Genomic DNA, 26,972 nt, shown 5'->3' on the forward strand with positions numbered 1-26,972 from the left:
ATTAACCTTCAAGTCTGAGGCAGAGCAGATAAAATAGCTCACTTGGGCAGTGTGATGCTTTACCATTTGAATGATCTAGGCTTGAGCCTTGCCCCCACTGCACTGAAGGAAGTTTCAGTGCTGTGGTCTCTTTAAATCTCTCTCTATCTCTCTACCAAATCTGAAGGACACATAAAGGTGTTCTAAAGGAGAAAACAAAAAGGATTTGTTTCATCTACACTATTCCAGCCTTTAGGGCCATGATTGTTTAACAATTTTTTTGGCTTTGTATGTTAACTCTCTTCAACCACCAGGTTCCAGATGCTACCATAATGCCGACCAGACTTCCTTGGACAGACGACCCCACCAATGTGTCCTGGACCTCTGATTCCCCTGAGGCCCACCTTACTAGGGAAAGAGAGAGGCAGGCTAGAAGTATGCATCAACCAGTTAATGCCCATGTTCATCGGGGAAGCAATTACAGAAGCCAGACCTTCCACCTTCTGCATCCCACAATGACCTTGGATCCATACTCCCAGAGGGATAAAGAATAGGAAAGCTATCAGGGGAAGGGATGGGATATGGAGATCTGGTGGTGGGAATTGTGTGGAGTTGTACCCCTCTTATCCTATGGTATTCTGTTTTTTTTTTTTTTAAGTATTTCTAAATTTTTTATCTTGTATTTATTTATTTTTTCTGGGTACATGAATTATTTTTATTTTTTATTTATTTACTTATTTTTTATTTCTTTATTGGGGAATTAATGTTTTATATTCAACAGTAAATACAGTAGTTCGTACATGTATAACATCCTCAGTTTTCCATAATTTTTAAATTTTTATTCTATTTTCTTTTATTGGATAGAGAAAGAGAAATCAAGATAGAATGGGGAAATAGGGAGAGGGAAAGAGAGATACTCATAGCACTTCTTCAATACTGGTGAAGCTTTCCATCTGCAGATGGGGACCAGGGGATTGAATCTGGTTCCTTATGCATGGTAGTGAATGTAGTGTGCTGAACTGAGTATACCATCACTGGGCCCCTATTTATTTTATTTTAATCATAGAGAGAGAGAGAAGAGAGAGAAGTGAGAGACAGAGAGACAGAGAGAGAGAGAGGAAGCTATCCTATGGTTTTGTTAATGTCTCCTTTTTAAAATAAATTTTAAAAAAATTTTAAAAAGAGGATTTGCCATTACCAAGAAATTCCGTAAGAAAAATGCTGTTACCATACACACAAAAAAATATAACTCAAAATGGATCAAACATCTGGATATTGGACCTGAAACCATATAATACATAGAGAAAAACCTTGTGAAATACTACAGGACTTCAGCATCAAAGATGTTATTTGGAGAATCAATCTATGGCAACTGAGACTAAATCATGACTAAATAAATGGGGTTATATCAAATTGAAAAGTTCTTACACATGAAAAGGAAATTATACAAGGTTAAAAAGGCAACATTTAAAAGAAGATATTTGCACATCACACATCTGAGAAGAGATTATCATCAAAAGCCTATAGAGAAATCATGCAGCTTAAGAACACCAAAAACAATTGAAGAGGGTGCAAAAGATCTGAATGGACAGTTTTCTTTCTTTCCTTCCCTCCCTTCCTTCCCTCTTTTGAATGGACCATTTTCTAAGGAAGAGATACACATGGCCCACAGACATGTGAAAATATGTTCCACTTCGCTTTTCATTAGAGATGCAAATTATAATCACCGTGAGACACTTCACCAACAGAACAGAAAATGACAAACTTTGGTGAGGATCTGGAGAAAAGGGACTCTGGGGCTGGGGTAGATAGCATAATGTTTTTGCAAACAAACTCTCATGCCTGAAGCTACAAAGTCCCAGGTTCAATCCCCTGTACCACCATAAGCCAGAGCTGAGCAGTACTCTAGTGTTTCTCACTGTGTCTTTCTCTCTGCATCTCTCTCAAGTAAATAAATAAATAAAAAATACTTTTAAAAATATTTTTTAAAAAGAAGTCTTTCTGGACAGCCCTGTATTTAAAAAAAAGGGGGGGGGACACTCATGTTAGACAGCTAGTGGGAATGTAAACTGATGCAGTCTCTATAGAAAACAGTATGGAAAATCCTTAAAGAAAAAAAGTTAAATTACCTTATGACCCTGCAATGTAACTCCTATACATATAACCAGAAGACATGAAAATATTAATAGAGAGGGACATATACATCCCTATATTCATAGCTGCTTTATTTGCAGTAGCCAAGGAGTAAGAGTAACCTAAATGCCCAACCTACAGATGACTGGATAAAGAAGTTATGGGACATATACTTAACTGACTTTCAAAAGATGATATTGTGATCTTTGGGACAAAATGGATTTAGTTAGAAGTCAATGTACTTAGTGAAGTGATGAAGTGAAAGACAACTAGAGGGTTTCATTCATATGTGGAATATATGGACTTGGAACTCATGAGCCAGCAAAAAAAGTGATCAAACTTCCTCTGAGACTGTGAGAACTACCTTGGTTATCATGGTGCAGAATACGGAGACGTGCAAGCGGGGTGGGGGTGGGGTGGTGTAGGCACAGAATTTTAGTGGTAGATGCATTTCGGAACTATAACCTTATAATCTTGTAAACTATTACTAAATAATTTTCTTAACTCTGTGTATTTGTTGTTATATAATTATACAGTAGTGGGGCCACATGGTGGTGCACCTAGTTAAGGTGTGCAAGGACGGGGGTGAGGGGTTCAAGCCCCAATTTCCTGTCTGTAGGGGAGAAGCCTCATGTATGGTAGAGCAGTGTTGCAGGTCTCTCTCTTTCTCTCTCTCTCTCTTTCCCCTTTTTCTATCCCTCTTTTCCTCTCACTGTCTCTCTGGCCTATCATAAAATAAAGTTTAAAAAAAAATCTTTAAAAGTTAATTGTACAATAGTGATAGATTCTACTATAATTTTAAATGTCCCATATTAAGATAACTTATGAATATAGTGTTTGGTTTCTCAAAAGAAAAAAAAAGAAGCAGCTTAAATACCACCTGTAATTACTCAGTCTTCACATAGAACAGCAGTGATTATTTGATGCATGAAAAAACAGGAGAGTAAAATAATAATTCATATTGAGGTGTTACTGCTTGGAAAAATAAATCTTCCAAGTAAAGGGTGTTGAATGGAAATTATAATTTAAGTTTAAAGTTAAAGACAAACTTATTCAGAACAAGAAAAATCAGAAACATTTTAAAATGGAATATACCAAGCTGAACCATTTACTTTAGAGGCTAGGGAGGTAGTTCAGGGGGTACAGTTCATACCTTGCATGCTGAGCCCCTGAGTTCAAACCATATTATTTCTTAAAATGACAGAATCGTGCTCTGACCAGTCTCTCTTTCATATTGCAGTGAGTACCTCCCTAACACTTCCTCTCCACTATTCCAAGCTTTGGGTCCATGACTGCTCAACAATTTGTTTGGCTTTATATGTTAACTCTCTTTTCAATCACCAGGTTCCAGATGCCATCAGGATGCTAGCCAGGCTTCCCTGTATTGAAGACCCCACCAATGTGTCCTGGAGCTCAGCTTCCCCAGAGACACACCCTACTAGGGAAAGAGAGAGGCAGACTGGGAGTATGGACCGACCAGTCAACGCCCATGTTCAGCGGGGAAGCAATTACAGAAGCCAGACCTTCTACCTTCTGCAACCCTCAATGACCCTGGGTCCATGCTTCCAGAGGGATAGAGAATGGGAAAGCTATCAGGGGAGGGGGTGGGATATGGAGATTGGGTGGTGGGAATTGTGTGGAGTTGTACCCCTCCTACCCTATGGTTTTGTTAATTAATCCTTTCTTAAATAAAAAAATTAAAAAAAAACACTTAGTTGAATAATATAGTTATACTTGAAATATTTCATGTTAGTGATTTTAAGTATAATTATTAGTGATTTAAATTAGTGTAGAAGTTAGTATGAACATTAAGGCATTTGGGAATATAGACTGTTTTATGACTTTTTTTTTTTTTTTGTTCGTTTTGTTTTGTTTTTAACTAAAGCACTTCTCAACTCTGGGTGGTATGGGGGATTGAACCAGGACTTTGGAGCCTCAGGTATGAGATTCTCTTTGCATGATAATTATGCTATCTACCCCTGCCTGACTTGTTCTTTACTGTACTTTACAATGTCTACATAAAAGTTTACAAAGTACCACAGCAGGATTTCTAATTCTGAAATCTGCACTCAGGAAATAATCGTTTATCAAGAGTCTAACAACAACTTACCAGAAATCTTGATAAGCAGGTTTTCATGAATTCAAAATGTAATAGCAAATGCTGCTATAGAGAGGTTCAAGTGCAATTCAAACTTCAAAACAAGGCTATTTTGGGCTATGACATGTAGGAAAGACACTTTAAAAGGTCAATTTGAACTGAGAAATCAACTTTTTCTTCTGGAGAAAAACATTCTTGTTCTTTTTGTAGGGCCTGAACATTCCGAGTAAATGCCACCTTGGCAAAAATAAGGTTTGCAGAAGACTTTCCTCTAAATTCACTTAACATCATAAGTCTTCAATAAAAAAAAACCAAAAAACTAGTATAGCTACAGGCCCTTTGGAATATAACTAAAATATGCCTACTAGCTATCTACAAAATGGAGGACCCCAACTTTTCATCTGCACTATTTCAGCCTTTAGGGCCATGACTGTTCAACAGTTTGTTTGGCTTTGTATGTTAACTCTCTTTTCAGCCACCAGGTTCCAGATGCTACCATGATGCGGACCAGACTTCCCTGGACCGATAACCTCACCAATGTGTCCTGGAGCTCTGCTCCCCCAATGTGTCCTGGAGCTCTGCTCCCCACCTTACTAGGGAAAGAGAGAGACAGGCTGGGAGTATGGATCAACGAGTCAATGCCCATGTTCATTGGGGAAGCAATTACAGAAGCCAGACCTTCCACCTTCTGCATTCCACAATGACCTTGGGTCCCTACTCTCAGAGGGATAAAGAATAGGAAAGCTATCAGGGGAAGGGATGGGATATGGAGATCTGGTGGTGGGAACTGTGTCTTATCCTATGGTTCTGTCAATGTCTCCTTTTTTTAAATAAATAAAAAAATTTTTTTAAATCTATAATTATAAAGAAGAGAAAAAGCAACTTTATGAGCACAAACTACAACTGACAGCTTCTGTAGGCAATGATACTGCAGCCCCTAAATGCATGTTTATGAGAATGCAGGGTTAACAACAAGGCTGCCAGGTGAGGTGTACTTTCTGCTAGAAGCTCAAAAACTTTTTTTTTTCCTACATCACTACAGCAAGAGTTTTGAGCTCCTTTTACGTCCTCATGATATGAATCACATGAAAATTTAAATGATCATCTCAAGAGTTCAACACATGTATTTATTTCAAAATGTGTAAGTAACCAAGTGTGACTCTTATACAGAGAGAAATATGATATTGATTTGAGTATAATTTTATCAATTATTACTGAGAGTAGACTTATACTTACATTGCTTTAATTTTAATTTATTTTTTTATTTTTAACTAGAAAAGTAATTACCTGCCTGTTGGCTTCGGATAGCATCTATTCATAATATGTGCAGAGCCCATTTAATTATCCTCTTTATCCTTTTGTAGATTTGTCATAATACTTAATTTCATTTTATTTTGCCTTTTTTGATGATAAAATCATATCTGAATTAGGACAATGTTATTTAATAAAAGTGAACATGTTCTTTCTGAACTGTAAGTTACTACCGCTATTTCACCACTAGGCTATGCTAAAGGATAGACAGTCCATTTGTCCAAGAATACATATATCTTGCATCTAATTCTGAAAAGCAGAAAAATAAACTCAATAGCTGTATATGAATTGCTCAATGACTTAAAATTATAACTGGAAATCCATATAACATATTTATATCAGAGTTATTATAATTAGTTGATAGGAAATATGCTAAAAGAATGAACCAAAATTTCACCAAATATATTTCATGTTGGTAATATTCAATTTGCTTTTGAAAGAATGAAATTATCATTACTTAAATTTTATCCAAATCAAGTATGCTTTCATTTGTAGATAGTCATATTCTTAAAAGTGAAAGCATAGTTATGGACTGATACATTATCAGAAATGAACTGAATATCTAATGTATTATAGGTTTTTTTATATCAGAAATATATTATATCAACTACAAGTTGCATCATTATCTTGAAAGCTTAAGTTTAGTTAATATAGATTATTGTCATCTTGTTAATTTCCCTTAAAAAATTCAAGGAGCATAGAATGATCATTTAAATTATAATTATTAGTATAAAATTTACCCTTGATTACATGTTGTGTGATGCATTAGGAGATCAAAAGTCTAAGCAAAAAATGTAGCTAGAATCATATAAAATGTAGATAACATTGATAAAAAATACTTAGTTGCATTACAGGGTACATGTATATGTGATTAATGAACAAAAGAGGTAGGTGTTAAATAGCACACACAAAAAAGCTTCTTTTGTTACCTACATTATTAAAAAAGATCGACTTGTCTATGCCCATGTTCAGTGAGGAAGCAATTACAGAAGCCAGACCCATAATGACCCTGGGTCCATGCTCCCAGAGGTATAAAGAATAGGAAAGCTATCAGGGGAGGGGACTTCTGGTGGTGGGAATTGTGTGGCGTTGCACCCCCTCTTATCCTATGGTCTTTGTCAATGTTTCCTTTTTATAAATAAAATTATTTTTAAAAAGAGCCTAACACTGAAAAATATCTTAAAAATAAAAATTCTACCATTCAAAAGGAAGAAAGAAAGAAAGAAAGAAAGAAAGAAAAGAAAAGAAAAGAAAAGAAAAGAAAAGAGCACCAATAAAAAAGCCCTGTGAGGAAGGAATGGAAAGGAAGAGCTGGAGGGCTCTGTTGGGGCCCTGGCATATGATTGTAGAAAAGTAGGGGTGAGACTATTCTTTAAGCCTTTAGCACAGGGAGATAAAAATTGTCCCCATGAGTCATCAGCTGCACTATAAACTAATAACTCTTCCATAAAATGATCTGATGAAAAAAAAACAAAACAGAAAATAGATTTTCTTTACTAACATTCCAAATGATTTCAAAGTCTAGTTTTACAACAGATGAAAATCTATTGTTTAATTCATTTGATAACTGTAATTACAGGACGTTTTTCACATTTTAAAGGTAAATTAATGTTTTTAAACCTGACATCTCTTTCAATTATTCATCATTCATGTTAATTATTCATTATAGATAAATTATTGACATCACAATCCTGCCTTATAGTAAAATGCTATTAATCTACTACCTCTATTATATTATAGCTTTGATAGATGATAAACATTTCAAAGGAAAAGGTTAGCTGACTCTTTAAGTTTTATTTATAAAATGGAAATATTGATAAAAACCATAGGATAAGAGGGGTGCAACTCCACACAGTTCCTACCACCAGAACTCCCCTATAGGATAAGAGGGGTACATTTCCATACAATGCCCACCCCAGAGCTTCATATCCCCTCCCTTGATAGCTTCTCTATTATTTTTTAAAATTTTTATTATTTATTTTTCCTTCTTGTTGCCCTTTTTTTTTTTAGTATTATTGTTGTAGTTATTATTGTTGATGTAGTCATTGTTGGATAGGACAGAGAGAAATGGAGAGTGGAGGGGAAGACAGAGAGGGGGAGACAAAGAGAGACATCTGCAGACTGCTTCACAGCCTGTGAAGCTACCTACTCCCCCTGCAGGTGGGGATCTGGAGGCTCGAACCAGGATCCTTAGACTGGTCCTTGAGCTTAGCACCACCTGCGCTTAACTTGCTGCACTACTGCCAGGCCCCCAGCTTCCCTTTTTCTTTATCTCTCTGGGAGTATGGATTCTCATTTCCTAAAGATAATTACATTAAGTAAATCCATTTATGAAGCACCCCAGAGAAAGGTGAATAGTTTTGAAAAAAGTTAAATTATATTTTCCCATACATCTATACACAGAGACGATGTTCAAGATATTTAAAACTGACCATACAGGCACTGAAAAGTCAGAAAAGGTGTCTGTGGTATATAACATTGGTATTATCCCTGCTCTTTTGGGACAAATTGTTATTATAGTAGTTAGTGTTGATGGATTTCAATTCTAGTTGATCATAACTACTATATCTAATACTGGTATTTCATTGAATGACTAGTATCAAATAATGTGCTCTTAGTCACACACCAACTAGTAAAACAGATTCAGATATTTTCAGTTCTATAATTCTTTCTGTTTACCTACCATAGATTGGAAAGATGTATGAGCATTTGTAAATGTCTATTGTTATCATTTAGCAATGGCAGATAATACATGATATGACTGGTATCTAAGTGAGGTTTTGAACTTTACAGATTACATTGAGATACTACAACATATAATCAGCAGTCTTTTTTTTTTTTTAACCTATAGTCCTGGGCAGAAGTAAAATTAAGAACCATTTTTGGTGTCTTTTATTAAAAGGACTTTGATATATGGTGCAAACCAGTTCTCCTTCAGTGCAAAGGAATGACTGAAAAAAAATCATGTCTCAAAAAGATTTGGATAGTTTCATGTTCCCTAGAACATTCAAAAAAAAAAAAAAAAAGAGTCAAGAATGGAAGTAGTTTTCTTTACAAAAAGGCTTACCAACTTTTCATGTGCCCAATTTTATGTTCAATATTGCTCTTTGAGACAATATGAAGATTCTAGGTATGATCAAGATGACACTGGAAACTTAAATACTGAGGGTTATCTTGGCATTATAATATCTAAGTCCCCATTTCTTACTGTGCCATTCACACACACACACACATACATAAAAAGCTGAGCTAATAATGGAGAATCACGACACTATATACAACATACCATATTCACTATATCTAACTTTAAGCTCCCTAATCCTAAATTCCTAAGCACATTACAGCTTTAAACTCTTAATTTTCTAGTATCCACAGTACTCTATGCTAGCTATACCAAATTTGTCATACAGGCTAAAAGTCTTCTCAGTATTATCAGTCCCTATGTATAATCTATGTCATGTGACTGAAATGCCCTTCCTTCTCCCTACTGCCCACCTGCTAAAGTCATTCCACAGGTTTCATCTTCAAACTCAGGTGTCTTCACCATGGAGGTGGCTCATTTGTACAGCACATGTTTTGAATGTGTGAGGCATGAGGCCCTGGTTTCAATTCCTGGTACCACAATAAAACAGTAGAAAGGTCCCCTGTTTTCTCTCTCTCTCTCTCTGTATCTCAAAGGTGTTGTGAAGCTTGCCTTTACTTTTTAAAAAAAATTTTTTTTATTAATTTTTTTATTTTTCAGAGAGATGCAGAGAGAGAGACACACAGAGAAACAAATACCAGAGTACTGCTCAGCTCTGGCTTATGGTGGTGTGGGGGATTGAACCTGGGACTTAGGAGCATGAGAGTCTGTTTGCATAACCATTATGCTGTCACCCCCACCCGAAGCTTTCCTTTACTAACTACAGCTAGAATCAAGAATTATTATTGCCTGCATTTGTTTATTTATTTTGAGGGATTAATGGTTTATAGTAAATACAGTTGTTGGTATATATGCAAAATTTCTCAGTTCTCTTTCTTTCTCTATCTCTTTTTTAACCCCCCAATTTCCATTCCCTTCTTACTAGTCACTTACAGTGACTTGCATATAAGTGTGAGTCCCTAGCTCGTCAGGTCCTTTAGATATGGTTGGTGTTTCATTAATTTTTTTCTGCCACTGAATGTAGATCTGCCACATAAATCACTGGTGAGCAGGTAGATGAATGGAAGAAAGAAAAAGCCCTGGATTTTAGATCTGAGGAATCCATTATGAGCTGAGTCAGTTTTTACTCTGCATTGATACTTTAACATTTCTTCCTTCCTTCCTTCCTTCCTTCCTTCCTTCCTTCCTTCCTTCCTTCCTTTCTTCCTTCCTTCTTTCTTTCTTTTCCTCCAGGGTTATCGCTGGGATTCAGAAATTGAGAGAGGAGGAGAAGATAGAGAAGGGGAGAGAAAGACAGACACCTGAAGACCCCACCCCCTGCAGGTGGGGAGCAGGGGGCTCAAACAGGGATCTTTACGTCCATCTTTGCATAAAGGCAGGAACTGGGGGCTTGAACCTGAGTCCTTGCACATTGTAACATGTACTCTCAATCACGTGCCCCACCATCTAGCCCCTCTACCTTTTATTTTTACCCTTTGTATACTTTATGTACACTTAATTATTTCTAGGGAATCTGAATTCTGGATTTATTGCATCTATAACTTTTACTGAAAATATATGCTATTATCTCTACATATTATTATTTATCAATAGAATTGATTTGTAATTCTAATGCAATTAAGTGCTACTACTAATTAGTGGGGACAAGTTCTCAAGATCTTCCCGCACAGTCATCACCACCCAGCTATCATCCACATTGGTCTCCAGCTCCCACTGATTCTGTGCTCGGAGAAACTAAGATGGAACTTTCGGAAAGCAAACTGGCGTCTGTTCAGTGATCTTACCAACAAATCTATTCCTGCAATTCCAATTAACTCTATCCCCTCTGAAGATTCCTACAGGTGCTTCCGCCAAGCCATCTTCAAAGCAGCTTCCCAAGCCATTCCTCGTGGGAGACGTGCTAACTACACGCCTTGTCTTGATGCTGAATGCGAGCAACTACTAAAACAGTATGATGAGTCGGGCGACCCAGATGTGGCTGACCATCTCATTGCTTCCCTGGATGCAGCACGCCAAGCCCGCTGGCAACAACTCACGGAAAGTCTGAACTTCACCCACTCAAGTAGGAAGGCCTGGAAGCTTCTTCACAGACTGGGTGCCGGTAGCCAACCCCCTCCCGTCTCCCATCCTCCCGTATCTCCAAACTCAGTGGCCAGTCACCTAACTCAAGTTGGACGTGCTAAGATCGACCCAGTCTGGAAAAGAGAAATTTCCCATGAGTGGTCATCCCAGTTCCGGTTATCTTGTCCATCTCCAAAACTCTCTCCTTTTACACTGTCTGAACTGGAAGATGCTTTGAAGAGGGTTAAACCAGGAACAGCTGCTGGCTATGATAACATCACCCCAGAACTCATTCTTAACCTGGGTCCCGCAGCAAAGAAGTGGCTCGCTTCATTCCTGTCCCACATCTTGGAATCTGAGTCTATGCCCAAAGTTTGGCGTCGTGCGAAGATAATAGCGGTTTTGAAACCAAAGAAAGACCCAACACTGGCCGCCAGCTATAGACCAATTTCTCTCCTCTCCATGTGTTACAAACTCCTTGAGAGGCTGCTTCTGTCACGTATTTCTCATCTTACAGAGAAATTCCTATCACCCGCCCAAGCTGGTTTCCGCCCAGGAAGATCTACCTGTGAACAAGCCCTGGCACTCTCAACTTACATTGAAAATGGATTCCAGAAGAATTTAAAGACGGGTGCTGTCTTTGTTGATCTCACAGCAGCCTATGACACAGTCTGGCACCGTGGTCTCCTAGTCAAGATCTCAAGATGCCTGCCTCCATGGGTGGCCAACACTATATCGTTTCTTCTCCAAAACAGAAGATTCCGGGTGCATCTGGGTGACAAGTCTAGCAGATGGAGACTTGTCTCAAGTGGCCTCCCCCAGGGCTCTGTTCTGGCTCCTACGCTATTTAATATTTACATCAATGACCTCCCAGAAACTTCTTCATGGAAGTTCATCTACGCCGATGACATCTGCTGTGCAACTTAGGCATCCAAGTTCGACATCCTCGAGGAAACACTCACGAAAGACATGTCTCTGATATCTGATTACTGTAAAAAATGGCGACTAATCCCTAGAACTGCAAAAACGGTATCATCTGTTTTCCATTCTACACCATGCCTCGGCCTCGCGTGAGCTTAATGTGCGGCTTGGCGATCCGAGAATCCGGTATGAAGCCCAGCCAGTCTATCTTGGTGTTACTCTCGATCGCACTCTGTCATTTCACGAACATCTCATAAAAACTGCAGCAAAGGTGGGTGCGAGGAATAACATCATTGCAAGATTGGCCAGCTCCTCATGGGGCACGAGCGCTTCCACACTACGATCATCATCTCTGGCATTATGCTATTCCACTGCAGAATACTGTGCCCCAGTATGGTTCCGTAGCCCCCATGTCCACTTGGTTGATTCCAAATTATATTCCTCCATGAGGATAATTTCTGGAACCATCCGTTCCACCCCAGTTCCATGGCTGCCAGTTCTTAGCAACATCGCCCCGCCAGATACTCGTCGGGATGCGGCATCATCTAAGTTCATTTCCCACGTCTGCGCTCAACCGGACCTGCCAATATACGCGGATATCTTCGCCCACCCTGTCCAACGCTTGACGTCTCATCACCCAATCTGGTCCCCTATGCCTACACTGAACTGTTCCAGTCTCTTGGAAACAGAGTTGGCAGTCAGCTGAGGTAAAGAACAAACACTTCATCACAGACCCCTGCAAGCGTCAACCTGGCTTTGACCTAGCACGTTATGATTGGGCCCTCCTCAATCGCTATCGAACAGGCCATGGCCAGTGCGCCGCTATGTTCCATCGCTGGGGAGCCAGAGACGACCTGAACTGCCCCTGCGGCTACAGACAGACTATGACTCACATAGTCAACGACTGCCACCTCTCCAGATTCAAAGGGGGTCTCGAAACTTTACATCAGGCTCAACCTGACGCTGCTGACTGGCTACGGAAGAAGGGCAAACACTAGAAGAAGAAGAAGTGGGGACATGGTGAGAATAACTCATGTATTCAGCAATATGGATGTCTAAAGTTTAGGGGTCTCGAAACTTTACATCAGGCTCAACCTGACGCTGCTGACTGGCTACGGAAGAAGGGCAAACGCTAGAAGAAGAAGAAGTGGGGACATGGTGAGAATAACTCATGTATTCAGCAATATGGATGTCTAAAGTTTAGGGGTCTCGAAACTTTACATCAGGCTCAACCTGACGCTGCTGACTGGCTACGGAAGAAGGGCAAACGCTAGAAGAAGAAGAAGTGGGGACATGGTGAGAATAACTCATGTATTCAGCAATATGGATGTCTAAAGTTTAAGAGATTAATCTATGTAATGCATGTCATTTTTTAAAAAAGAAAACCGCATATCAAAGTCTGATATATTTACTCCTTCATTAAAATGGCAAATATGGTATACTGAAGTCTAGTCCAAAAATTCAGGGGAAAACACACTCTCAAACACTTACCCACTATGTTTCATATGTGGTGGCTTATCCATTCTCACGGCCAACTTGATTTTTAAGTCAGAGTCTTGGCTGTTCTTTGGAACTATCATTTGGTGCAAATCAGCTGATTTGGAGCTATTAGAAGTAGGATATAATATTACCTGTAAGGGACAAAAAATATTTAAGTGCAAAATGCAATGTGTGTAAGGGTGGAATTAAAATATTTTCCACAACTTCTTGTATGGAATGAATGGGTTTATATCCAGATTTGCCCAGTAAACCGTTTGATTCCATCCTACCACAGCAGATGTGTTTTCAATACAGGCTCATTTCTTTATTTATTTTGATAAATATGTGTTTCCATATTATCCCATAATGAGTTTTCATCCTGTGTCACATCATAATGAATTACTAGCACAATGGCTATAGTTTAATTGACAGTTGAAAAATAATAAACAACAATAATTTCAATACTCAAAACTCCTCAGGGCAAAATAGTGAATTTTTTGCTCTAGATCAATACCCAAGAACTTTTAATGAGTACATGTTTTCAAAACTTATATAATAATAACAGAAACAAAGTAATTATTTTAATAAAATTATTAAAGTATCAAGTGGTTATTTCATAATATAGGTCTACAAAGTTAGCTGAGGAAATAAAAAGACTATTCATAAGATGTTAGATGCCACATAGATAAAATGTATTTTTCTCTTTAACTACTTATATATACATAGTTTTTTGTCCACACCTTAATGTATATTGTAAAATGGAAGCAGTATATTATGAAGGTCAAAATGAGCATAGATACACAGTATATATTGGTCTGAACAGGGGTACAGCACTGGTAGAGCACACATACATTTTAAGGACCCAGGTTCAAGCCTCTAGTCACACCTACAGGGAAGAAGTTTCATGGTCAAGCTTCTCTCTCTCTCTCTCCCCTCCCTTACATTTCAATTTCTGTCTCTATGCAGAAATAAATAACAGATACAAAATAGTGTATTATATATCTTTTACTTCACTGAGCTTCACCTCTCAAGCTAACTTTAAGCTAGACAGAGTGCTATACACAGAGAAGTAAAGAACCAAAGAACCAAAGTTTCCTCCATTGTGGTGGGGGCTAGGCTTATACCTGAATGGCAAACTATTTTATCTTAAAGTGCTTACTTTAAACCAACCCAGGAAGTAAATAAACCTGAACTTTACATACAAATGGAAGATCCTACATATATGCTTAGGCATACTAAATTTTTTATAATATATTTATTTATTTTATTTGATAGGACAGAGAAAACTTGAGAGAAGGGAGGTTGAAGGGGGGGAGAGAAAGAGAGCTGCAGTGATGCTTCACTGAGTAGCTTTGCTCCCTGTAGATGGAGAGCAGGGGCTTGACCCTGGGTCCTTGAGCATGATGACGTGTATACTCAATTGGGTGTGCCAACACCTGACTCCACTGAAATGATTCTAAGACATACATAGCAACTGTATTTGGCATGGTCTTCCCCCTGCTCCTTCCAGAAGAAATGTATCATTTCCATGTATGTGATGGGAACTATTTAAGCAATTCTCTCTCTTGAGGAGAAGCAACATAGTCAAATGTTCCTCAAGCTATTCCCTATATTCAGGTTGTTAAAGTTATCTACTGCTTTGAGAAATTTCAAGGGCTATCTATGTGGAGTCCAGACTATCTTTATGCATAGGCACATCGACAATCATATTGAACGATATTTGTGATTTTTTTCAAAAACCACTATATTCTAGAATTAGTTATTTTGATTGATAAAATAAGCAGTGGAATATTTGACAGATTCACTGACAACCATGGAAAATAAGTTCATTATTTTTTCACTCAAATCAATGTGCAATATCATTATTGTAGACGATTTTTTAAAGACACAGAAAATGACTAAAAGAGAGGTGGAAAAAAAAGGACTAAGAGATATACATCCTGTGTAGCAATAGCTGTTATTATGCTAGCAAGTCATTCTCTTTATGCTAGCCCTTTCATTTTAGATTTATTTTGGCATGAGCCAAATACAGATTTTACTCCTTTTAAATTCCTAATTCTTGTTTGTTTAAAAATTGGTACTGACCTAAACTCTAAGTGGCTCAAACAGGAAGAGAATATTTAAGTTAAAAATTTTGACAATTTATCATTCTCTAAATACAGATGAGGTCCAAAAATAACTGTAGCTGATCAACACATTAAGGATTATCCTAGTCAAGAACAGTAATAATTCTGTCACACTTTAACTTTCTGATGGCACTTCTACTTGACGTAAGTGGAAGGATTCACTACTTATCTGTCTAAACAACTGAGTACTTACTATGTAGGTGACGAAGGTAAAAGGAATTAAATGGTTCAAGGAGTCTCTGATATCATTTTCAGAGCAAGCTTTGGATAATATGTGATTATCACTTACTCCTGTTACCCTGCTACCCTAATAGGTGCTGTAGTTTTCGTCGCAGTAGCAGTTTCAGTGTTTATCCACTCTAATATGCTTAATTTCTTTGTTTTATAAATTGTGCAGCCATATCTTTATGTTGAATTTGCTCATGTTGAAAGGTCTAAAATTGGTTCTTTTAGGACAGAAAGAAATAGAGAGAGGAGGGGAGAGAGAGAGGTGGGGAGAGAAAGACACCTGCAGACCTGCTTATCCACTTGTGAGGCAACCCCTGCAGGTGGGGAAGTTCCTTTTTTTTTTTTTTAGTGATAATTTTTTTAAATGTTTGTTTTTTGTATAGAGATAGCCAGAAATTGAGAGCGAAGGGGGTGACAGAAAGGGAGAGAGACAGAGGGATACCTACAACACTGCTTCATCACTCACAAAGCTTTCCCCCTGCAGGTAGGAACTGGGGGCTCAAACCTGGTTCCTTGTGTATTGTAACATATGTGCTCAACCAAGTGTGCCACCACCTGGCCCAAATTGGTTTCTTTTTTCTAATAGATTGACTGATAAAGGCGGGAACACAGGCTATATATAAACAAATTATAGTCAATAAATATGAAATGTACTAAACCATAATAGATAACAAAACCCAGAATTTAGCCTATAAAGTAGGTAACAAAATAGTCTTCAGTGTTCCAAACCACACACGTAAGAAATGCATACTACTTTAAAATACTTTAGTCTTTTGTGATGAGAGACAAGGAAGAAACTCTCCACGTTCAGAACTCAAATGGTCCTAGTGACTATCAGGCTAAAGAGCTATTTTCAGATATAGTAAGGGTCAAATAAAGAGATCCTGCATACTTCAAGGAAAGGTGGCTTCACCTGCCTACAATGTTTTATCACTGGAAAATTACTGCTGTGTATTTCTCACTTCTTATTTTTTTCAAAGGAGAAACTTAACTATAGCTTTCTTTCTTGCTCCCGGTTCAACTGGGGTATATTATATTTGTGCTAGGGTAGAGTAGGGTAGGGAGGCTGCAGTAGACAATATACATGAACTTCAGCTTCTAGGCTACTAGGCTGTAAAGAGCCACAGCTTGTCCAGACAGAGAGGGTGGACTTTGAACTGGAAATAAGGACAGGCTAAGTCTTTGCATTACTTCCTTTGAGTGGATATAAATGTGTCTACAGGTGTCCTTCTCTCCTCATCTCTCTCTCTCTTTCTCCCCTCCTCTCTCAATTTTTCTCTGTCCTAAAAAAGAAAAAAAAATATTTAGATCTAACAGATAACAAAACTTTAAGGATTCTTCTGTATTCCTGGTTTCCATTTAAATTATAGATCTAGACAAAGCACTTACCTTCCTATGTAGCAAAGCACTTTGCTCTTTGATATTCATTTCTCTTAACCTTTCTATGCACATGTCTGCTTCTTCTGGTTTATTTTTATCACCAACACTTTAAATGTCTTGTCACTTAGCATGACAGAACACATTTTATGATTTCTTATCTCACATTTATAAACCCAATGTATCTACTTCATAATGTCAAAATTACTTGTCATCATTGCTTAAGTGTAATGAAAAACACAAAATCATATTTTAGGTTTTAAAAATCTGTCAAGGGAGTTGGGCTGTAGCGCAGCGGGTTAAGCGCAGGTGGCGCAAAGCACAAGGACCGGCATAAGGATCCCGGTTCGAACCCCAGCTCCGGCTCCCCACCTGCAGGGGAGTTGCTTCACAGGCGGTGAAGCAGGTCTGCAGGTGTCTATCTTTCTCTCCTCCTCTCTGTCTTCCCCTCCTCTCTCCATTTCTCCCTGTCCTATCCAACAACGACAACAACAATAATAACTACAACAATAAAACAACAAGGGCAACAAAAAGGGAATAAATAAATAAAATAAATATTAAAAAAAAGAAAAGTCTTTAAAAAAATCTGTCAAATTTAATCGACACAAAAACAATGTATAAATTTGCATATACACATATTAGAGTAATATTTAATTATGAATATTTCTCTTAAACCATATTTGCACAAGCTTACCACTCTACATGATTTTTAAAATGATTTTTATGAGTTTTTTCACACTGGTTTATAAAATTATATGATTTCAGGAGTACAGTTTCACACCTTTATGTCTAAGTGACTGTAACCCCACCAGAGTCCTGTCTTAGCCCACTTCTCCATAATAGTTCTCACAAAGTCTAAGAGCGTTTACATATTTTTTGAAAGTTTATTTGCTTTAGTTTTCTATATTCCACATATAAGTGAATCATCTAGTATTTGTCTTTACTTCTTTCTTCACTTAGTATAATAACTTAGATTTCCATCTTTTTTTTTCTTTTCCTGTAAGAGAACCTGACTAAAATTAAGCCATGTAACTATTACATTGGTTGAACTTTGTGGCATATGAAATAATGAACTTCTAATTTATTTTTTATTAGTGATTTAATATTGATTTACAAAATTACATGTCAACAGGGATATAATTCCATGCCGTTCCCAGCACCAGAGTTTTGAATCCCTAATCCCTCCACTGCAAACCACCATGGTTCTCTCGAGGTTGCAGAGATGGGTTAACTATCATCTCTACAACTATCTGTCCAGATTTGTTCATAATTGCCCCCTTTTTCCCCAAGTTCAGTTCTCTCTTTCCCTCCAATACTCATGACCTTATTATCTACATCAAAATGATCAACCCTTTTCCCCCTCTCTGTGGGTCCTGATGGAGCTGGAGTTCAGAGCCCTCCTAAACTCTTTCTCCTATCACTTCTCCCCCACCGGGAGTATGGATCAAAATTGTTTTTGGGGTGAAAAAGGTAAGAGCTCTGGCTTCTGTAGTTGCTTCTACATGGACACAGGACATGGGTGTTGGCAGGTGACCTTATAATTTCTAAACTTTATTTCAGTAAAGACGCAAAAAAAAAACAAACAAACTCTAGAACAGAAAACAAAGAAGGTGGGAAAAAATGTAGAGCAGACAGGAGACTAGGAAAGATCTAGTACTAAGCAAATAATCCACTGTCTTTTTCACAAATATCAAAGTCTAAAGGAATGAAAAAGGTCACATGAACACAATAATTATACTGAACTCTTATAGAAATATAGTAGAAATGTATATTTTGTATTATTTTGGCAACAAGATGAATATAACAACAATTAAAAAAAGATTAGTGATAGACTCTAAGTGAATTTTCTTTTTTTTTTCTTGATAATTTATATACCACTCACCAAAATGCCCTAAATTCAGGAAATAGCAGTGAGGTTGGCATACACCTGAATAAAGAATATTTTCCCTAGAGTCAGGTGGTAGTGCATCTGGTTAAGTGCACACATAACTATGCACAAAGACCTGGGTTCGAGCCCCCAGCTCCCCACCTGTAGGGGAGACGCTGTATGAGCAGTGAAGCAGGTCTGTAGGTATCTATCCTTCTCTCTCCCTATCTCCCCCTTCCGTCTCTACTCCTCTGTCCTATAACAAAGCAAAATAGAACAACAACAACAACAACAAAAAACCAAATGGTCCCCCTCTATCAGCTATGTATATTTTGGAGAAGAATCACATGACTCCTCTCTAAGTGTGATATGGAATGCTAACATTCAACTGAAAGATGAATGTGTCTTAAAATTGTATCTATAGGGATCATTAGAAAGCTCACTTGGGAGAGCAACTGTTTTGGCATATGCATGATCCCAGCTCTGAGGTCCCAACATATCACAAGTGAATACTTTAGAACCAAGGGAAGCTTTGGAACTGTGGTATCTCTCTCTCTCTCTCTCTCTCTTTTTCTATTTTTAAAAGTTGGTCCAGAGCAATGATGCCCTGGTAATATGAAAAATAATCCCTGAAACAGTAAGAGGGGACTGAAATGCTACAAACTAGAATTACATTTCAATTTGTGATTAAATTTACATTTTATGAAAATCAGATTTCTTTATGTATTCTAAGGAATGCCCAAGGAGACAGAGCCACAGACAAGCAGAGCTATCTCTAAAAGGGATTTTGACTTTTGCCAGTGTAAGGGGGTTGTGGGAGTTGCTGATATCTATCTCATTCTACTGATAGATTCTATTGTTTAGCAGAGATTCATAGTAACTATTCCCTGTGACTCATTTAAGCACCTTCTTGAAAGCTCTGGGCCCTGATACAGTATATATTCTGAAAGGCCTGAGTTCACTTCATTTCCTGCTAGCACAAATAACTAACCTTTTCTCCAAAACAATATCACTTATGCTTTTAGTATGCAGAGAAGATGAATCAGATGGGAGAAACCTACATCCTTCCTTAGTAACTTTCTCAATTTTAATAGACTTGAGTTTGCATAGTCTAAATTATTTTTCCTTTAATTTAATATCATCACTTCCTATCCTATTCAGTTGAAACAAAGAACACCTGCTCACTCTCACTAACACAATGCTCTTTTGTATACTGAAAGATCAGCATTAAATCTCCTGTCAACCTTCCTGTCCATGGGTGAAATCCAGCTCCCCTTATTTTCAAAGATGAAAAGAATCATGGAATTTACAATCTGAAATTCATCAGACTCTTAACTCCTCACCAAATGTGTACTTAGCTTGACAAGAAACCATGGATCTCATTCCTTTTGTGCCACAGGCATTTTTTTTTTTTTTAAATAATATCAGTGCTCAGCTTTGGCTACTGGTGGTGCCAAGGGCAGAACCTGGAATCTATCACATGCAAATGCTTGTCTGTCACTACTGTGCTATCTTTCTGACCCTCATTTAGGATTTTCTGTAAGACCTTTTTTTGTTGTTTGTTTGTTTAAACAAAATGAAACTGAGCAAAGGAGGGAAAAAAGTAAAGTCTATTTTAATTCCATACTTTCTTCCTCAGCTTATTTGTTAAAAGAAAAATTTAAGACCAAGGAGATAGCTCACTATTAGAGCACAGGACTTATTTGCATGAGGTCCCAGTTTCCATCCCTAGTACCACCTTATGCAGGAGATAAGTAGTGCCTTGGTCTGTTTCACACCATCTCTCCTGTTTTCTCTCTTAAAAAGTAAGACTTAAAAAAAAAAGAAGAAATTTCAAACATTTCTATTTGCATGATGGGGATCTATAAAAGCAGGTGGAAAAGAAAATCTAGTCCCTAAATCTTTTCTAACATCTATTCATAAATGTCATCATGTGAAGGGGACTTGGAATGAGTTTTAGCACAGCAAAAAACTTGCAGGCTGGATCCATTTTGTTGTTGTTTTTCTTCAGATAGAATAACAAGACATACATACATAGAGAAAGGTACCACAGCACCAAAGCTTCCTTCAGTATGGTGGTAACTGGGCTTAAATTTGGGCTATGTGTATGACAAAATCATGTGGCTACTCAAGTGGATTATCTTGCTGACCTATGGACGAGGTCTACTACATGATGCATAGAATAGTAATTTCTCTGTGTGTGATGCGCATGATAGTTTAGATGACGATGATGATGATTCTCACCAGAGCACTGCTACAATTCTAGCTGCTAGTTACCGGTGATCCCAGGAATCAAACCTGTGACCTCTAGCATATAGGTCCTGTGCACTACCTTTTCACTTTCTCCTCAGCCTTAGGCAAGCATCTTTAAGCCATTCTTAGCTGAGTTTCCCTTCACAGCTTATATATAGTAGACAAACAATTTATTATTTCTTGATTGATTGGATGATTACAAGAATTGGTATTAGAGAAGTTAGGAATAAAGATGCAAATCTAAACTAATACTTTGTTGAGATAAACAAAGAAACTGACTCAAAGTACTGACAAAATTTAATAGAAGAAAGTGACAGTAGTAAATACTAGAATTTGTATACTAGAATCTTGAAATCTATTACACTCTTATCTTTCCATTTCTGGACTACTATAGGTAGAGCACTTTTCAAAAAATATCTTAATTCTATTCCACAGAATTTTAGAATATGTTACCTTCCATGACAAAGACTCATAACCTTAGCAAAATCGAATTTAGCTTTCTAAATAATCTGACCTTAAAGTAAGGAGACAACATTATCCAGGGAAGGCAACTGTAATCACAAGGGTATTTAAATATGGATGAGAATTACAGAAAAGTGAGTGAGAAATTAAGATTTGACCAGTCATTGTTGACTTTGGAAATTGAAGGAAGCCTTTAGTCAGATAATATAAGCATCCTCTGGAAGCTGGAAAACATGAAGGAAAACAGATTGTTTCCTAGATCCTATAGAAAAAATTACAGCTCTGCCAACATGTTAATTATAGCCCACTAAGATTTTATTTTAGATTACTGACTTTCATGGCTATAAAGACATGTGTTCAAGTCTCTATATTCTTCGTGATTTGTTCAAGTTTCGAATAGAAAGTTAACACATCACACCAGAAGCTGTATTTGATCATGAAAGGACACTACCTCTTAAATTTCTTCTACTTGGGGCCCTGTGGTGGCATATTCAGTTGAGTGTAAGAATGCAGTAGGACTCCAATTCAAAGCCCCTGGTCCCTACCTGCTGGGGGAAAGCTTCAGACACAGTGAATCAGTACTGGGGGGGGGGGGGATCTCCTCCATCCTCTCTCTCTCATCCTCTTCTCACTATTACCCTCTTATCTCTTGATATCTCTGTTTCTAAAAAATAATACACAAGTAAAATACATATTTCTCCTACTAGTATGTGATTCAAATATTTATATTGTTATACTTATGTAAAACTTTACCAAGTGAGATATATGTATATATTTGTGATTATTTTCCTCACATTCCTATAGCATTCTGATTGCATGAAATATTCTGAATAATTTCTTTTCAATTTGTGCTAAGTCTGTTAAAACAAAGTTTTGACTTTTCTCATAAATCAATGCTTTAAAAAGGATTAATGGGGCTGGTTATTTTAGCTACTAGAATGAAAATCATCATGCATACATTTCAAGTTCCATATACCAAATGATCAAGGACTATTTATTCTATTTCAAAGTTTTTCTTGAAGATTTTGAAAGACATAGCTGTGTTTGCTGTTCTCCTGTTTTTCATGGCTCAAGATAATTGCCTTTACATGTCTGTACATCACTTTCATTGATTGTAAAGTACTAATTTCATACTTTTCCTAGGATGGAAACACATATTCCATCACAGCTAAATCTGTGTTATAAAAGACTTACCAAGCAAAAAAAAGTATTATTCTTGATCTATTTCTTTCAGTCATAAATAATGAATAGCAGTAACCTTTCCCTTTCCCTACCAATACAGTTCCTGTTAGGAGACACTGTATGAGTAGTTTTATCTTGTGTTTTTTTTTTTTTTCACTATTATAACTATAATAATGTTAGGCTTTTCAACTGAGTATCTCAAAGTGTTTTATGAAATTTAAATTAGTTCTCACATCACCTTTAACAGACAGGCAATGCTCTTGTTATGTAAATAGCTTGACACTCAAAGTAAATTAAAACTTAATGAAAACTACTTCAAAATAACAATTAGCATTTTCAATTTTCCATTTTCTCAATCTAACATATTATTCCATTAACCATTTGTAGACATTTAGTTCTTATTCTTTGGCCTATTTATAACATAAGAATCCCTAGAGTCATGTCCATTTTGCTTCTGTCAATTCATAACATATGATGGTAGAGTAGAAAACAGGAAATTAAAATAATGTCTAAACTTGGATAACTTAAACTGAAGTGCAGGAAATATAGCAAAATGTGTTGGAATTCACAAATTTTCTAAGTGCTGATATTATATTAAAAGCTTTATATGACTAACGCCAATGAAAGTGAATTCTTATTCTTCATTTGAATAAGAAAAATAGTCTAAGGGGCCAGGTGATAGCACACCTGGTTGAGTGCACATGTTACAGTGCACAAGGACCCAGGTTTGAGCCCCCAGTCCCTACCTGCAGGGGAAAAGCTTCACATGTGGTAAAGCAGTGCCGCAGGTGTCTCTCTGTCTGTCTCTCTCTCTCTCTCTACCACTGCCTTCCCTCTCAACTTCTGTCCATATCCAACAAATAAAGAAAAAAAAAGAAAAACAGTCTACTAATCATGCCCCGACAATTTGCTAAAATGGTAAGATGTATGAAAATCTTTCCAATTCCTCATTCTATATGTAAACTAGCTATTCAGAAATCACATAAATTATGGAATAGGAATACAGACATGAGAATATGAAACAGAGAAAATTTGGCTATCTGTTTTCACATATTCTAAAAACCATAGGATAAGATGAAAGGGCAGTGGGGAATAATGATCAAGACAGGAGAGAGATTAAGTGATTTGTACATGTCTTCTTGGTTATTAAAGAAAAACCAATACCAGTGACAATGTCTTCTGGAAGCAATTTTTCCAACTTTTCATGTTGTAATGTTTGACAGTCAGCTAATTTATTCTATCTTGCTCATTTGATATAAAGACTTTAATTTTGATTCATACATTGCATACAGTAATGGGAGAAAATAAAATAACTTGCCTTTTCAGTATCACTGCTATAGATAATAGAGGCAAATATACTTAAGGCAATTTTGGAGAATTTCAAAATACAAAGGGGACAGGAAGCAGGCAGTGGCACATCCAGTTGAGTGCATGTTATCATGCACAAGGATCTGAGTTCAAGTCCCTGCTCCCTATATGCAGGGCAGAAACTTCAGGAGTGATGAAGCAGTGCTTCAGGTGTCTATCTTCCTCTCTCCTTTGCTATTTCACCCTCCCCTCTCAACTTCTCTCTTCCTATGAAATAAAATAAAAAGAATAAAAGGAAAAAATTGGCTGCAGTGGAGAGCAGTGGGTTTATAGTGCCAGCACTGAGCTTTACTGATAAACCTGGTGGCAATTAAAAAAAAATGCTAAGGGCTTTCTTACCGCTTTTAATAAGAGATGCCATTAAAATAGATGAGCTGAAAAATCCTATAACATAACAGTGGCTGTAAGATCAAAATCATCTTTCAGTTTATTACTAGGTTAAAAAAACTCAAGTGTTTGAACAAATAAGATAGAATGCTTTCCTCTTAAGAGTAATAGCAAGGTAAGTCTGTCCACATTTCCAATTCTGTTCAACACTATACAGGTTTTATCCAGTAAATTAAGAAATAAAAGCATTTGTAACAGAAGAGTGAGACCATTTGTAGACAGTAACATTGATTGTCTATAGAAAATCAGTCTATAAAGTATTACAGCTAGAGAGTATAGTAAGGTTGCTGGATATAAGATTAATACAGAAAAGTCATTTCAATTCAACTTAATTCTCATCAACTTAATTCTCATCAACTTAATTCTCATCACAAGCAATTACAGAAGCTAGACCTTTCACCTTCTGCACCCCATAATGACCCTGGGTCCATACTCCCAGAGGGATAAAGAATAGGAAAACTATCAGGGGAGGGATGGGATACGGAGTTCTGGTGGTGGGAATTGTGTGGAGCTGTACCTCTCTTATCCTATGGTTTTTGCCAGTGTTTCCTTTTTATAAATAAAAATTAAAAAATGATACTATTTACAGTAAGACCAAAAATATGAAATGTTTGGTGATAATTTTTCCAGAAAAGCAAGGCTTATCCATTGAAAACTGTATAACATTACTATAAGGAGTGAGTAGTAACAACTATATAAATGAAGAGAAACTACCAGTCTCAGTGTTTAGACAGCTCAATATTGTCAAAATAGACATTCTTTAAAATTCTCTTTCAGATTCAATACAATCAAAGCACAAGGGGATTTTTATTAAACAGAAACCCACAAAATTATTCTAAAGTTCAAAAGACAAAAGACCTAGAATAGTGAGAACAGTAAGGTAGGAGAAAGCTCACCACCTAATTTTAAGATAAAACTGAAGTAGTAATGGCCATGGGCTACTACTATGGATACAGAGAAAATATATCAGTGGAATCATTAAGAACTCAAAAACTAGCCTAGATAAAGACACTTACTATTTTCAGCCAAATAATTTCAGTGAAGAAATCATTTAAAAAAACAGTACTAACACAATTGGATATTCATATACCCCCAAAGTAAATTCTGTTATTGGGATATAGAAATTATGTTAAAAAATAGACATAGTGGTAGAGTGTAATTTTCGCATGTATGAGATTTGGATTTGATAACTGGCATCAAAAAACCACACCAAGTAAAACAAAAAGTTGTTCAAAAATTATCATAGACATAAATATATAAAAAAAACACCAAAACTATGAAACATCTAAAAAAATAAATAAGAATCCTAACCTTGGATTCGGTAAAGGTTTCTTAGGAAACTAAAAGCAAGAACCATTAAGAAAGATGGAAAGAGAAGTTCTCCTACGCTGGGATTTCTCAGTTTTAATAACTTCTGGGGCTGGCAAAATAGCTCACTTGGATAGTTGCCTGCTTTGCCATGTGCACAGTCCAAGTTGTAACTCCCATGACAGCAGGCTGTCTATCTCTCTGTCTCTGTATGCTTCTATTTGAAAAAGTTGGCTTAGAGTGGTGAAGCCCCAGTGATAACAACAAAAATAACTTCTGCTTTTGGAACACATTGCTACTGGGGTGAAAAAGACAAGCAGAAAACATGGAGAAGAATATATAAATTTGGTATTTGATGTAGGATATATAATAAATATATATATATCTTTTTAAATCTTTATTTATTTGCTGGATAGAGACAGTCAGAAATTGATAGGGAAGGGGGTGATAGAGAGGGAGAGAGACAGTGAGACACCTGCAGCACAGCTTCACCACTTGTGAAGCTTTCCCCCTGCAGGTGGGGGCCAGGGACTTGAACCTGGGTCCTTGCACATTGTAACATGTGTGCTCAACCAAGTGCGCCACCACCTGGCCCCCATAAATATTTTATTTTTAAAGAGAACAAGTAACCCAGTTAAAAATTGCAGAAAATATTTAAATAGATCACACTCCAAGGGAGAGATATAAAAGACAAGAAAGTACACAAAGAAAAGATCAAAATGCTTAACATCAGTTGTCAGGAAAGTTCAAATTAAAACCATAATGAAATATAACTCACATACCTACTAGAAAGGATCAAAGTATAGCATATATGTCTGATGTTTGTTATTTTATTTTTTTCCTTTTTTCCTCCAGGGTTATTGCTGAGCTCGGCTTCTGCACCAAGAATCCACCGCTCCTGGAGGCCATTTTTTCCCCCTTTTGTTGCCCTTGTTGCTGTAGCCTCGTTGTGGTTATTATTATTACCATTGTTGATGTTGTTTGTTGTTGGATAGGACAGAGAGAAATGGAAAGAGGAGGGGAAGACAAAGAGGGGGAGAAAAAGATAAACACCTGCAGACCTGCTTCACCGCCTGTGAAGCCACTCCCCTGCAGGCGGGGAGCCGGGTGCTTGAACCGGGATCCTTACACTGGTCCTTGTGCTCTGCGCCACCTGCGCTCAACCCACTGCGCCACCTCCTGACCCCCCCTGATGTTTGTTCTTATCCTGGATGGAGACCTCTACTCTTCTGTCCTAGTGAAATGTCAACTTCAGCTATTATATTCACTCACATGAACCTAACACTCAGG

General features: G+C 37.2%; 1 protein-coding gene across 9 annotated transcripts in view; it reads right to left on the reverse strand.

The window, feature by feature from the left end:
- The window catches only part of CADPS2 (calcium dependent secretion activator 2), a 614,124-nt gene that overhangs the window by 253,465 nt on the left and 333,687 nt on the right, over positions 1–26,972 (reverse strand). For all 9 annotated transcript variants that reach the window (XM_060196497.1, XM_060196496.1, XM_060196500.1 and 6 more), the window contains exon 8: positions 13,137–13,276. In XM_060196497.1, the coding sequence (XP_060052480.1) occupies positions 13,137–13,276 (140 nt within the window). The remainder of the gene's footprint in view (positions 1–13,136; positions 13,277–26,972) is intronic.

Source organism: Erinaceus europaeus, chromosome 8 (genome assembly GCF_950295315.1).
Source record: "Erinaceus europaeus chromosome 8, mEriEur2.1, whole genome shotgun sequence".
Lineage (NCBI taxonomy): Eukaryota > Metazoa > Chordata > Mammalia > Eulipotyphla > Erinaceidae > Erinaceus > Erinaceus europaeus.